The sequence below is a fragment of the Otolemur garnettii genome, unplaced genomic scaffold (genome assembly GCF_000181295.1).
Source record: "Otolemur garnettii isolate 467f Iridium unplaced genomic scaffold, OtoGar3 scaffold00102, whole genome shotgun sequence".
Taxonomy (NCBI): Eukaryota; Metazoa; Chordata; class Mammalia; order Primates; family Galagidae; genus Otolemur; species Otolemur garnettii.
The window spans coordinates 2,250,516-2,264,818 of NW_003852497.1; the positions used below are offsets into that span (position 1 = coordinate 2,250,516).

The 14,303-nt window shown below is 37.9% G+C and overlaps 1 protein-coding gene across 1 annotated transcript in view; it reads right to left on the bottom strand.

Annotated features, from left to right (window-relative positions):
• Positions 1-14,303, bottom strand: part of KCNU1 (potassium calcium-activated channel subfamily U member 1) — a 319,066-nt gene that overhangs the window by 208,335 nt on the left and 96,428 nt on the right. The window contains 2 exon segments of the mRNA XM_023517014.1: positions 258-310; positions 10,757-10,762. Coding sequence (XP_023372782.1) covers positions 258-310; positions 10,757-10,762 — 59 coding nt within the window.

Below are 14,303 nucleotides of genomic sequence, written 5' to 3' on the forward strand. Positions count from 1 at the left end.
ATTTTCTGTGGCTTTTGATTATCCATTGCTTGCCAGCCCTCTCTCATCATAAGAAGACACGAGAAAGAAAAAATGAAAGCACACACAGGATTGGAGTACTTTATGTGCTATCACATATGTTGTCTTCTTTTCCTCAAAACAATTTTCAAATTTGAATTATGTTTTTGTAACAACTTTGCATTAACATAAACAATGTGTACACACACACACACACACATGCATACACATAGGCAATACCCAAAGCCAAGAATGTGTACTCGGGAAATTTGAGATGTGATTCCTCCTGACACGCCACCAAGCCTTCTCACCTCTCCTGAGGCTGGCTAGCGGCTGCTCGCAAGGTGCCTCATTTCCCCCAGGCCTTGTCCACATTACACTGTTCACAGGACCTGAGATTCCCACTGACTCCCACTTGCCAATTGCCACCTCCCACAAAAAGCTTTCCAGAACAATCTACCCGGCCCTCACTGACCTCTTCTTCCTGTGACTTTCTACCACAACCATCCATGATACTTGAAAAAGTATTGCTTTATTTGGCCTCTCATTGTTTGATTGATTGAATTTGAGGGTTTTTTGTTTTTTTTTTTTTTACTTTATAAGATTTTCATTGTGTAAATTTTCCAACTTCACTCCCCTGTAGTTCCAGAGGAGAAAATGAATTTCCCTTCCTCATATCTTTTGTGGATACATAATATTTGTGCATATATATATGGGAGCATGTGATATTTTGATACATGTATAAAATGTGTAAGGATCAAGTCAGGGTATTTAGAATATCCATCACTTCTAACCAACATTTATCCTTTCTTTATGTTGAGAGCATTTCAAATCTTCTCTTATAGCTATTTTGAAATATACAATATATCATTCCAACTGTAGTCATCCAACTGAATGAATATTAGGATGTATTACTTCTTTGGCCTCTGAATTATTTTATATGAATTCTTCTTGTTTATCCAACTAGATTACTTGGGAGTTGATGCATAATTTCTATGTTTATAAAAGTATCCAGCACAATGTCAACTTAGCGAATAGAGGGTACTTGAGGAATACCTGAATACCAACCATTTTCAAAGAAAGACATCGGCAAACCCCAATGCTACTCTATAGCTCTTTTGTTATTAAAAATAGTGAGGTGAAATTTCAATCTCTGAAATTCCAAACCATCTTTCCTTCAACTAGTGAGTAGTCCTTCCACTCAGGTTATCTCCTCTAGTTTTATAAAATCCTGGAATGAAAGGCCAGGAAGGGCAGAAACATTAAATCCCAAGACTTTTATATTTCTCTTAGAAAGTGCACACATGAGGTAGTAACATATTTGGTGGCTCAGACATCTAACACTTGTCCCATCTGTCGAGAAGTTACGGTAAAATCTCCTCTAACTAGACCCACAATCCAGAATTCTCAGTTAAGCATAAAGCATGTTTCTCTGTGCATTAAAAGAAAGAGGTAAAGTTTGTTAAAAACAAGTTTAAGCAAGAAATTTACTTCAAAATACATGTCTTTGGAAGATTCTGTATTTATCTCATGTTCAGCACAATTTCATACACCTTCTTGGATAAAAGAATTGATAATTACAATAATAAATATTTTCTGAGTACTAACTAGCAACCAAGAGTCAAGTAAAGTGCTTTGTTATTTATGCCTCTCACCAACAACTCCCCATTTTCTCCACTACCTAATCTCTGCCAATCACCACCCTATTCTGTGTTTCTATGAGCTTGACCATTGTAGAGTCCACGTAGAACCAAGACCCAGAGGTACTGGTCCTTCTGTCTTAGGCTTACTTCACTTAGTGTGATGTCTTTCTGGTTCATCCATGTTATTGCAAATGGCAGGGTTTCCTTCTTTTCAAGAGTGAATAATACTCCATTGTGTGTGTATACATCTGTGTGTCACATTTTCTCTATCTGTTCATCTTTTGACAGATGCTATATTGTTTCCATATCTTGGCTATTGTGAATAAAGCCACAATAAACACAGGAGTGGAGAAGTATGTTTGAGATACTAATTTCATTTCCTCTGGATAAATACCCAGAAGTGGCATTGCTAGACCATGTAGTAGTTCTGTTTTTAATTTTTGGGGAACCTCCAAACTATGTTCCTTAATGACTGTACCAGCAAAGTGCTTTAAACACCCCATCTCATGTAATCATTATAAAAAATTCACAAAGTGCCCATGACATTATGTTCCATTGGCAATATATTTACCCTTAGACAATTACAATTCTCAATCATTAAAGATTTTCCTGGCATACTACATTTACTAAACTAAAATGTTGCCATTATATTACAGAGTTATTGTCACTAACGTTTACATCTTTTCTGTTTACCTGGATGGAGTTGAAACACATTCTTCTCAGTAAGGTATCTCAATAATGGGAAAAAAAAAAAGTATCCAATGTACTCAATACTAATATGAATCTAATATATTAACAACTACATGCCCACACAGAAAGAAAAACACAAGTATAGTATAGTGAAAGGGAAGATAGAGGAGAGGGAGGGAAGAGGGGAAGAGGGAGGGCAGAGATTGGCAGGATCTCAGCTAAGGCGCACAATGTGAGGGTGTTTGGCACCTCCCCTGGGGGAATGCTCAATTACAGGTTGAACTTCACCTTAGAAATGTAAACAATGTAACCTAAACATTTCTACCTTCATATTAATCTGAATTTTAAAAAATGAAAGGAAAAAAATCAAGTCACGTAACAAATATAAAAAAAAATAAGTAAGGTTTTCAATGATAGACTTTTTGGATTGACTTTCTATTTTAAATCAGCTAAGTACATCCCCCTCCATCTCCTACCCTACTCTCTGGTTAACAGAAATCACAGAAGGATGGATTCATTGGCCATATTTTTCAGATGCAAAAACTAAGGCAATCTCATCAACTTATTGGATAAATAATACAAAAGTCAGTTGGGGAATAGCTGAAATTTGCCTCTGACCTACATTTCAGAGTGCATTAAAGGTAATCCAAAAGAAAATAGGGTATACAACTTTCGGTTGTTATGGATAGGGGGGATTTGAGCAATGGTGGGAAGAGAGGTATAGTTCCTTAGCTTAATGATATGGGGAAAGTGGAGATGATTCATTTTGGTGAGGAGATGATAAGGAACATATTATGGCTTAACTCAAATTTTTACTGCTTACTCATTGTCAGGAAAATGCAGGGACCCAAGGTTCTCTGAAGCTCTTACCTGGTGGCACAGCTTGTGACGGAAACCCCACTTTCTCTTTGCTTGGGTATAAAAAGCCGCAGTTCTGAAGCAGGGAAGTAGTCATTCATGCAGTTTTGTAACACCTTTAAATCTGCAAGAACATAGCAACCTTACTGAGTTGGCATGATATCACTTTACAGGGGATTTTAGACCATTCCCCTTGGCTGAGACATTCCTAGGCTCTTGGGGATCCTTAGCTACAGACCAGTTCTAAGAGGATGCATTGCAGCAAACTCTTTGATTTCCTTCTACAGAATTAGAGAATGTTTGAGGATTTTAATTCCACATGGTAATGCTTACAGTAAGTGCCTGTTGAGTTGCTGCTGTACCTTTCTAATCTTTCACCCCTCCATCTCACTCGAGAGTGCAGACTCTTGGCAACCTTCTGATTATAGCAAGGTCTAGAGCCACCTTAAAACATCACCTCCTTTTACTTAATTTTTCCTTTAGAGCATCTGTTGCTATTAAGTTTGACCTTTGAATAATCTTGATCACACAGGGGCTATGTCTCAAAACTTTTGTGGACTTCCAAATCTGGAAATAATGCACCAAAGTAAACAGCATTCTCTTCTGAAAAATAGGGATAATATCACGTCTTTGAAGGGTGATAATGCAGATGAATGCAAGAGTGTTTTCAGTGAATGGGTAAAATGAGAAACAGAACAGTTAAAAGAGAAAAAAGTCCCACACAAGCTGTTCCTTCATTACTTCTACCTGCACCCATACCCTGGTGTTTGACCATGTTATTCTTATCCTGGAACCCAGATTCAGCTCAGAAGTGCTTCTCAACTTTCTAGGCAAGGAAGCTGTAGTCAGGCAGTAAGACTGGCACATGGTATTGTGATAAAACAACACATTTTAAAACAAATGCTTTGGAACTTAAATGTTTCTCTTTAGTCTTCAAAGATCCTTCACAATTTGCTTGCCTGAACTTGATTGCTGGGTGATCAGGGGTGCACAGACTGTCTGAGCAGCAGATACCAAGGAGATGGACAAAGTCTAAGGGTGGTCATCACTGCTACTCTTCTTTTCTGTCCACCCCAGGGGAAAAAAGAGACATGACCTTTTCTCACTGTCTCAATGTAAGCATCATCTCTGTACTTAGATCAGCCAGAATGAGGAGTTTACATGGGACAAGGCTTTAAACCCACATCTCATCTCACTTTGACCAATGACAGACAGAAAGAGCCATAAGAATGTCTTGATATCCATCTTTCTTCTGATGTTATTCTTTCTGAACCATTCTAATTCACAAAAAAACATCAACAGAGTCAAAACACACTTCTGGAGGAAGAAGGACATCCATTGGAGATGCCATTTGTCAGCTTAACTTAGCAGTAATTGTATCATGCAGGTGTGCTAAGACTCAGGTTTGGAACAAGATTGCTCCCTGCCTGTAATCCTCAGAAGCCTTTGCTTACATACAGAGGCCTGACAGGGGTTTTCAGGTTGACTGATGCTTCCTTATTTTGAGGTTACCCTTTTCCCTGGGGGATATGACTTATCCCCCAGGGATAAGAAGGGACTAGAACATCTGAAATAAAATCTGCGGGGACTAGTTGTGTTTCCAACTGTCACTCTCTAAAGCCTAGCACAGTTTAGGACACATGATAGAAGCTGAGTTATGGAATGTAAAAGACAACATGCCCAGACTGGCTTAGGAACAAAGAAACTTTGGGGAAGTCTTTGCTTTTCTCAAAGCCTAACTCATCAGCCAACATTTGTCACCTACTTAAAAAGGTGTGTGTTGGCGTGGGGGGATAAGTGGGTGAGGTGAGTGCTTTGTATGAATCTCTCAAAATTTTTGCTAAGGCCTTGAATCTTCATTGCATCATTCTTAAAACCTCCTCTGAAGGCACATGCATTATTTTCATAATTTTGGAAGCTTTCATAGTGTGTACATGTATGTGAGTGTTGAAAAGGTCAGCCTGTTTGGGGGACTGGTCAAGTTTCCAGCTAGGTATCAAGTGTCTGGAGGTCAAGGATGAACTGACCCAAGCTAATCTCTTTCCATTTCTTTTAACTCCAAATTGTACAATTCTAATGACTTAAAAAAAAAAAAAAGAAGTCTGAAGGTGTTTTGTCTACTAGGTTGCAAGATATGACAGATAAAGAAATTTCAATAATCTACTCTTACCCTTGCCTGCAATTTTAACGTTGTTTCAAATATTTGGGGGATAAAAAGAATAAAGAAGAAGATACTGAAATCCCTTTCCTGAGGTGGCAGATAAGCAAGTGAAGTTTCTCTGATTTCATTTGAAGACAGTTTGATCATTTTATATATCCACAACTGACAGTATGCAAATATCTTTTTCCTATTTTAGGTAGGCAAATTAGGAATGGATTTTTGCCTAACACTCTAGCTAGACCATTACTGTCTTTCCATGGTTGCTGTGATTTCCTTGTGGACACTCTAAAGTGATTTCTAGATAAGGCATTAGGCACCCATAAGACATGGCATCTGAGACTTGTGAAAGCCTGAAAACAGTGGAAGTCCTTCTGTATACCGCTCACATTTCAGTTATTTTTCATTCTCTTTCAAGGAGTGATTTCCTTGCTATTAATGGGCAAACATTTCCTTTCCTGGCATACACGATATGATGACATGTTAAGACAATGCCTCATGTGCCATTTCCATATGGATAACAATAATTCTACGCTTCTCCTCTCTCTCTCTCTCTCTCAAGAAATCTTATTGTAGTTCAAATGAGTGAAAATAATGTCTCTATGTTTATGAAGGCATTAATGCCTGTATGTCATCACTGCTTAAGTCAAGCTGGGAAGATGAGTTAGTAGATTCATTATGGTAGCTATATCTCAGCCTTCTGGGTTTGGAGTTTCCTTCTCTAGGGAAAATTGGCTAGGGTAATTCCTTTCTCAAAAAAGGTCAGCAAAAGGTCTTGAATGGTAAAGTGATCAAGAGCCAAACCTGAAGACAACCATGAAGTAGGATAAATCCATGTTTGGATCACCTACTCAAACTATTTCTTATCAATTGTTTTTTGTCTCTAAGTTTCTTCACACCTTCTTTCCAATTCTTTTTCATGATTCTACTTTCCTTTAGGTGTGACTCCATTGCATAATATTAGCATACTAATGACTCCTAAAATAGTCCTTCTGGGGTGGGGAATAGAGGAATTAGGGCCCAACTTTCCTAAGGGCCATTTTCAAATTGCTCACTTCCTCTATTCCATCACATGCAAAGATTATTAGGTGCTCCTCCCTCCCATGGTTGGAGACTACTATTCCTAAATCTTAGATATTAGAAACTGCAGTGGTGAAATCATAAGCAGTGATCTGTAATTGGGGCTAAGAGAGTTTCTGCCTGATAACTTAACTAATCCCACTAAGCAGAAGGGCAGAAAGACCATGACTCCTCCTACTCTCAAGGCTAGCCCTGTTGGTGTTTATGCTCTGAACCCCCAAATATCAATGGTTTAAATATAATCTATTAGGGTTACTCTTTCAATTCTTATTTTATCTGTATTTCATTGATGTAAAAGGAAATAATAAGATTCTTCTTGAGTTTATTTTCCTAAGAAATATAATATTTTATTATATTTGGGTAATATAATAATTCACATACATGTAAAACTTAACTATTGTCTAGGCACTAGTCTTAATGCTTTTTATAGTAATATGATCAATTTGTATAACCTTTATATACTAATATTGTCATTTACCTGGTGTGACATGTAACATTATTATCAACATTTCCAAGAAATCTAAAGCTTTCTGAGAAATTCAATCATTTGCTTAAAGTCATACTGTCAAGAAGTGACCAATTCAGAATCCATGTTATTAACCACCACACCATGGTGCCTCTGTAAAATGTTAAATTATTAACTTAAGTGGAGAACCTCTAGTGTGGTGTTAGTTTAGAAAAATGATAATAACCAAAGCAAGAAGGACGAGAAGTCATAGAATTGTTAACCACCACATCGTACTGCCTCCGTAAAATGTTAGATTATAAACTTAAGTGGAGAACCTCTAGTGTGGTTTTAGTTTAGAAAAATGGAAAAAAGGAAGAAGGACTAGAAGTCATAGAACATCAAATTTTGAAAAGGCCATACAGACTGATTATGAGTGATTGCACTGTCTTACCTAAACTACAACTCATCAGTGAAGTAGCTGTGATCACAAAGTAAGCCTTCCCAGTTCTCACTGAGTTTGAACTGGAAAGAGGGTGAAATTGAAGGGACCAAGAAAACATAATGAGATTAATAAATTTATTAAGGAATGGATTTGATATGCTCATTATCCAGGACCTGAACTGTAAATACAGAACATGAAATTTGTACTAATCCAAACCCAGTATATTTCTATTTTGTAATTTATTGAAAAATTCTTAAGTCATTTTTGAAAGCTAATTTTCATCAGATATTATCATGACTTTTAATCCTATGAGGGCAAAAGTAACTTCCTTCTGAAGTGATATCCTCTTTTGGCCATTTTGGCTGGAATTGCTCTCTAGATTTAAATTCACACACCAGTCCCTGCCTGAGCAGCCTGACCTGTTAAAATTTTATGGTACTCTGCTGCCATCATCTGGCAAACAGAAGTTAACCCCAGTTGACTCACTGACTGCTATTTAAGAATCTTAGAACCAGATGAATAGTTCTCTTGGATAGTGTATAGGTGTGGTAGTAGTAGCAATTCAGAATAAGGCAGAAAGAAGAAATTATTCTATGTATTATTAATGGAATGGGAAGATTATGAAGAGGAGGATGACTACACTAAATCTAAGAGATTAGATTGCAATTCACATTCCCCAGATACTATAAAGTACATGCTATAGAAGAGGTTAAAATTTGGCATATCTACAAATAGAAAGAAAGAATCTTTGTTTTATACAAAATATATTCATATTTATACTGGAGAAACTTCCTGCTTTAAAATATTTATTAGTTGGGGCAGCTCCTGTAGTGCAGTGGGTAGGGTGCCGGCCCCATATACAGAGGGTGGCAGGTTAAACCCGGTCCCAGCAAAGCTGCAACAAAAAAATAGCCAGGCATTGTGGCGGGTGCCTGTATCCCAGCTACCTGGGAGGCTAAGGCAAGAAAATCACCTAAGCCCAGGAGTTGGAGGTCGCTGTGAGCTGGGTGATGCCACAGCACTCTAAATTATTAGTAAAATCACCCATAAAATTCAGCTAAATAAGGAGATGATCACTTATTTTCATAAAGCATTTTTGTTGGTCTAATGGGGATGTAGCAAGATGGTACACCAGAAGGATTGTTCAGGTGAGCTCTCCTAGAATGAATGGAGAAAAAGGGAGAACCCACTTATACCTGATGTGGGGACCTTCCCCAGAGTCATAGCTCAGGGAGGAGGTGGTGAGCTGAATACAGTGTATGAAACAGAGCAGTGAAAATCTGATAAATTAGGCAAGTGATTGCAACTGGCTGGGCTCGGCTGGCCCCATACAGAGGTCCAGGATGGGAGGAAGCATTTCTGGAGTTTTAAGTTGTTGGGAGAAGGTGCACGTTGAGTGGAAAGCTTGGAAGTATGGGCAGACTTGAACAATATACAGCAACCAGATTTGAATGCCAGTTGGAGTGGATTTGTTATCAGTTTGTGGCTGGGAAAGCAGCCATACTGAGAAGGTCTCAGCAGCCAGGGGGCTGCCATTGTGGTAAAGTTGTCAGAAGGTCTTAGCAGGAGCCTAAAGCACAGCTGTTCTAATTCCACCTGCCAGGATCAGAACTCTGTTCATGCAACAGGCTGAGGGACTCCCACACTCTATGGGAACTTGAGCTGGGGGCATTGTGAGACCTGCCCCTGAAGGATTCTTGTGAGCTTTAAAATCCCAACATGACAGCGTCTGAATGCTGAGGAAACAATCAGGTGATCACCAAAGGCAACTAAGTTTGGAATAAGGACCATAAAGGTTGCAGACTGTGCTCTCTGTCACTTAAAAATATCACAGAGCCGCCTGTTGTTCTGGTGACATACTGCAACATATTGTTATCATGAGCAAGGATGTCTGTTTACTTGGCCATGAGGAAGAGTTTGGTTTTGCTCAAGCTGAGGCCACTTTGAGACCTAAACTCTGAGGCAAGGTAATTTGAAGCAAAGGGGACAGTGAGAAGAAAAAAGGAGGACAAGGAAGTGAACAAGAAGAAAGAACACATGAAGAGGAACCAACAAGAAAAACTGGGGCAACATGAAAAACCAAAATTCATTCAAGGAACCATGAGGCAGCTATTGCAGAAGACTCCACATATAAAGAATTAATTAACTTGACAGAAAGGGAATTTAAACTATGGACAATAAAGACAATAAAAGGAATGGACAAGAAAATGGAAAGACAGAACCAAAAGTTGGATAAGAGATACATAAAATATAGAAAGAATATGGCAAAGCTTAAGGAAATGAAGGAGACAATCAGGGAACCTAAAGATGCAGTAGAAAGCATCCAAAATAGGTTAGACCATGGTGAAGAAAGAATCTTAGAGGTAGAGGATAACATTTTTGAGTTAACTCAGGTAGTTAAAGATGCAGAAAAGAAGAGAAAGAAAGCAGAACAGGAAATTAGAGAACTATGAGACTCAGAAGATTGTCCCAAAGGAATGGAAGCCCTATTGGGGACTATCATAAATGAAAAGTCCCCAAGTTTTACTAAGGACCTGGACACACTCTTTTCAGATGGATATTGAACCCCTGTGTCACCTCAACTCAAACACACCCTCTCCAAGACACATTGCAATGAACTGTCCAAAGCCAAGATGAAAGAAAAAATTCTGCAAGCAGCTAGGAGTAAGTGCCAACTGACCTACAGAGGCAGAGCCATTAAGATGACAGCAGACTTTTCAACTGAAAGGTTCCAAGCCAGAAGAGCAAGGTCAACCACCTTCAACATTCTTAAACAAAACAATTTTCAGCCCAGAACTCTGTACCTTGCTAAACTAAGCTTCAAAATTGATGGAGAAATCAAATCTTTTGTTAATATACAAGCACTGAGGAAATTTGCCATAAGACCAGCTCCACAGAAAATACTTAGACCTACTCTCAGCACTGAAAAATGCTCATTTTCCCTAATCAGCATAAAAATGCAAATCAAAACTATCCTGAGATATCACCTAACCCCAGTGAGAATGGCATCACAAAGTCTCAAAGCTGCAGATGCTGGCGTGGATATGGAGAGAAGTGAACACTTTTACACTGCTGGTGAGACTGCAAACTAATACAACCTCTTCAGAAGGAAGTATGGAGAATCCTCGAAGAGTTCAAATTAGACCTCCAATTTGATCCCGCAATTCCATTACTAGGCTTCTACCCAGAAGAATAAAAAAATCCTTCTATTATAAGAACATTTGCACCAGACTATTTATTGCAGTTCAATTTACAATCCCTAAAATGTGGAAACAGCCTAAATGCCCACCACCCCAGGAATGAATTAATAAGTTGTGGTATATGGAATACTATTCAGCCACTAAAAAAGATGGAGACTTTACATCTTTTGTATTAGCTTGGATTGGAGTGGAACACATTCTTCTTAGTAAAGCATCACAAGAATTGAGAAGCAAGAATACAAGGTACTCAATTCTAATATGAAGGCAGCAGATGGACTAATACAAGGGGGAGTAGGGGAATGAGCATGTGGGAAGAGGAGAAAAGGGTGGAGGATGTGGGGTCACAGTGTGTATGGCACACCTCTTGGGGGGCAGGATGCAATTATAAGAGGGACTTTATCTGACAAATGCAATCAGTGTAACCTAATTCTTTGCACTCTCCATGAATCCCAAACAATAAAAAACAAACAAGAAAAATAAATAGAAAATAAAGTATTTTTGTTTTGAAAAATGAGAGCCTGGGTGGTGCCTGTGACTCAAAGGAGTAGGGCACCAGCCCCATATGCCAGAGGTGGCAGGTTCAAACCCAGCCCCAGCCAAAAACTGCAATAAATAAATAAATAAATAAATAAAAATTTAAAAAATGAGAACCATATGAAGTGTGTGCTTATGCATAATTTATTGGCAAAAAGTTTGGTTTATGCTCTGCTTACAGGTTCATATGCCTACTGAATAAAACTACATTGAATTTTCACATAGGATAATGATATAGGTAGCAAGATTATACTTTTTAGCATATTATTTTGTTCTTTCTTATTGATATCTCCTTTAAGGGGACTGTCTTCATATTTAATCAGACATATCCATTGCCCCAAGAAATATTCAGATTTTTATAGAATGTAGAAAGAGTCAATATTTAACTTCTGAGTCCCAAAATGGGGTCTTAAGGCCTATTTAAGAAACAGTATTCTTCAGACTCAAGAATTCAGCTGAAAATCCCTATAGACAATAAGGATTTCAGGAAATTACATAGGAGTAGTTTCTTGCCATGCCTGAAATTATCTTAGACTTTCAAAATGAAATTGAAAGTATCTTCAAAGAAAATGAAGATACAGAGTCTTTGGTTTTATGTTGGAATGGCACATGGAGAAATTTCATGGACCCACTCTTCTTGAAAAACTCATAAATAGTGAAAATTACTAACACACACACACAGAGATACATACACATCACTGTGGAAATTCTCTGGAAATTATCCTGTGTGAATATAACAAATAAAGAAACATTTCTTTAAGAAAATATACTAAATCTTAGTAAGATCAGGAAGAGTCTGTGGCAATCAAGCCACAGATTTTTCTTAAAATCCAACTAGGTATGGATAAGTGTGCTCAAGAGTAAAGAGTTTCTGCTTCCTCCAACTCTCAGTCAAGCCTTATGCTATGTTCCTGTAAGGGCCAGGGCACCAGCATTTCTCATGCCCTCTGCCCCTCAAACTTTAAGTTACAAAGGCTAAATTCCAGGTGAATGAAGCCTGAAGGATAGAAACTGGCTTACTCCATATATCCCTTATCCCCAAGGTGAGGTTCTGCCCAGGCCTCATGAGTGAAAACAATAAAGCACTAATTTTGTCACTCCAGCCTATTACCAAGGTAAAGATTTCATAGTGGGAGGAACAAACAAGAAGACCAGAGGCTACCACCACTGCCAGTACTCTACTCATCAAACAGTATGTCACATCAAGAGAAGTGGATCACCATCCCAATTCCTAGCCCTAGCCTTGGAGCTAGTAGTTCACAGAGTTTTCCCAGGGTGAGAGGTAGGCCATAAGAACAAAGAACTCTCTAGTACTGCCCAAGGTAATTGACTTTACTTGGAACAGACTGTGAGGAAGTTCAAGCCCAAGTGTACATTTGACAACAATAGTGATTTTTCTCATTCTTGTCACCACTGACAACAATAGCATAGTCCAGAGTTTACCATAGTGAACCAGGGAGACAGCTTATGAGTGGTCTCTCAAGGTCAGAACAAACCTCAAAGATCAGCCCCAAATCTGCCTTTGCAAAAGAGTCCAAATTTAATTGGATGACACTGTGGAGAAATATTTGCCTTAGGCATTGTCAAAAATAAAAAGTGGATTCAGAAGACTTATAGTGTAGCCCAAGAGCTGGGTGTGATACCAACAAAAGCAGAGAGTTAATCAGAGATATCAGGGAACGAGACAATTAAAAAGAGCCCCACTAAAATTACTGTCAGCCCAATGGTTGTTAAACACTGCAGCCCAAGGCTACACTCTTTGATATGTAACATCAAAGTCTTCACCCAGTAGAGGAAATGCATTTTAATGAAATAATTCAGCCAAGTCACTAACCAACTAATCAAACAAGCAAGGACAACAATACACCCTGATGGCTAGAGTTGCTACAATATATTATCTAAAATGTTCATTTTTCTATAACAACAAAAAAAATGAGAAATACAACATAATAAGAAAGCATAAAGGGAAAAAGCAGGCAAAAGAAAGGGGACTTAGCATACAAAGTCTTTAGAACATATTATAAATGTGTTAAAAGAATTAAAGAAATCACAATTTAAAAAGTAAAAAGTCCAGGGTGGAACCTGTGGCTCAAAGGAGTAGGGGACCAGCCCCATATGCTGGAGGTGGCGGGTTCAAACTCAGCCCTGGCCAAAAACTGCAAAAAAAAAAAAAAAAGAAAAAAGCCAAGAATAGTAGCATGCACTTGCAATCTCAGCTATGTGGGAGGCTTAAATAAGAGGACTGCTTAACCCTAGCATTCAAGACCAGGCTGAACAACATGACACTATATCAAAAAAACAAATAAACCCAAACAAAAAAGTAAAGAAACAGAATGATGACAGTTTTGCCTTAGAGAGACAAGACACTATCAATAGACAGATGGAATTAAAAAAAAAAAAAGGAAATTATGTAGTTGAAAAATATAGTAAATGAAATTAATTATCCACTAGAGGAATTAATGGACACTATTCATAGTATCACCCAAGTTCATATCAACCTAGAACCTCAATGTGTAACTACTATAAACTGAATTGTCTTCACCCAAAATTTCTTAAAGCAGCAATAGAAAAACAAAATGTGATTTACAAGTGAAACAACTGACTTTTTATGAGAAAGAATGAATACCAGAAAGCATTGAGATGACATATACAAAGTGCTGAAGTAAACTGTCAACAAAGAATACTAAATTCAGCAAAACTATCTTTAAAACACGAAAGACAGAACACTCATAAAAAAAAATACTGGAGTAAGAAACTGAGAAATTTTGCCCTCCATAAAAATAAAATGAACTTGTAAAAACTGTCAGAATCTTTTTTATCCAACTCTGAAAACTAACCAGCAGCAACCAACGAAATATTAAGCAATCTAAATAAATATATCATAGTGAAAACAGCAAGATTTGTAATGTTTTAACTTACAGCAGTCCCATCTCCAGATCTCCAGCTCATCAGTAGCCTTGAAATATAATAACCAATATTCTTGGTTCCAGAGGGAGTGCAGTATTTTTCTTAAAACCTCATTCCAGAGAAGAGTAATTTTTTGACTTATCTGGCAGTTCTCTCAATGACCCTTGAATTGCTCTTCTTTTTCAACCTCACTTGAGTTTCCCTTGTGCTAAAAACCTATCCCCAGGGAGTGTTATCAAATGTATTATTGTCACTTGTGCCTGAAGCAATGTTTCACAGGAAAAAACTGAAGAATAAGATGTCCATAGAGACCGTAAAAAACTTTGAAATAGTCCTGGGGGCTCGG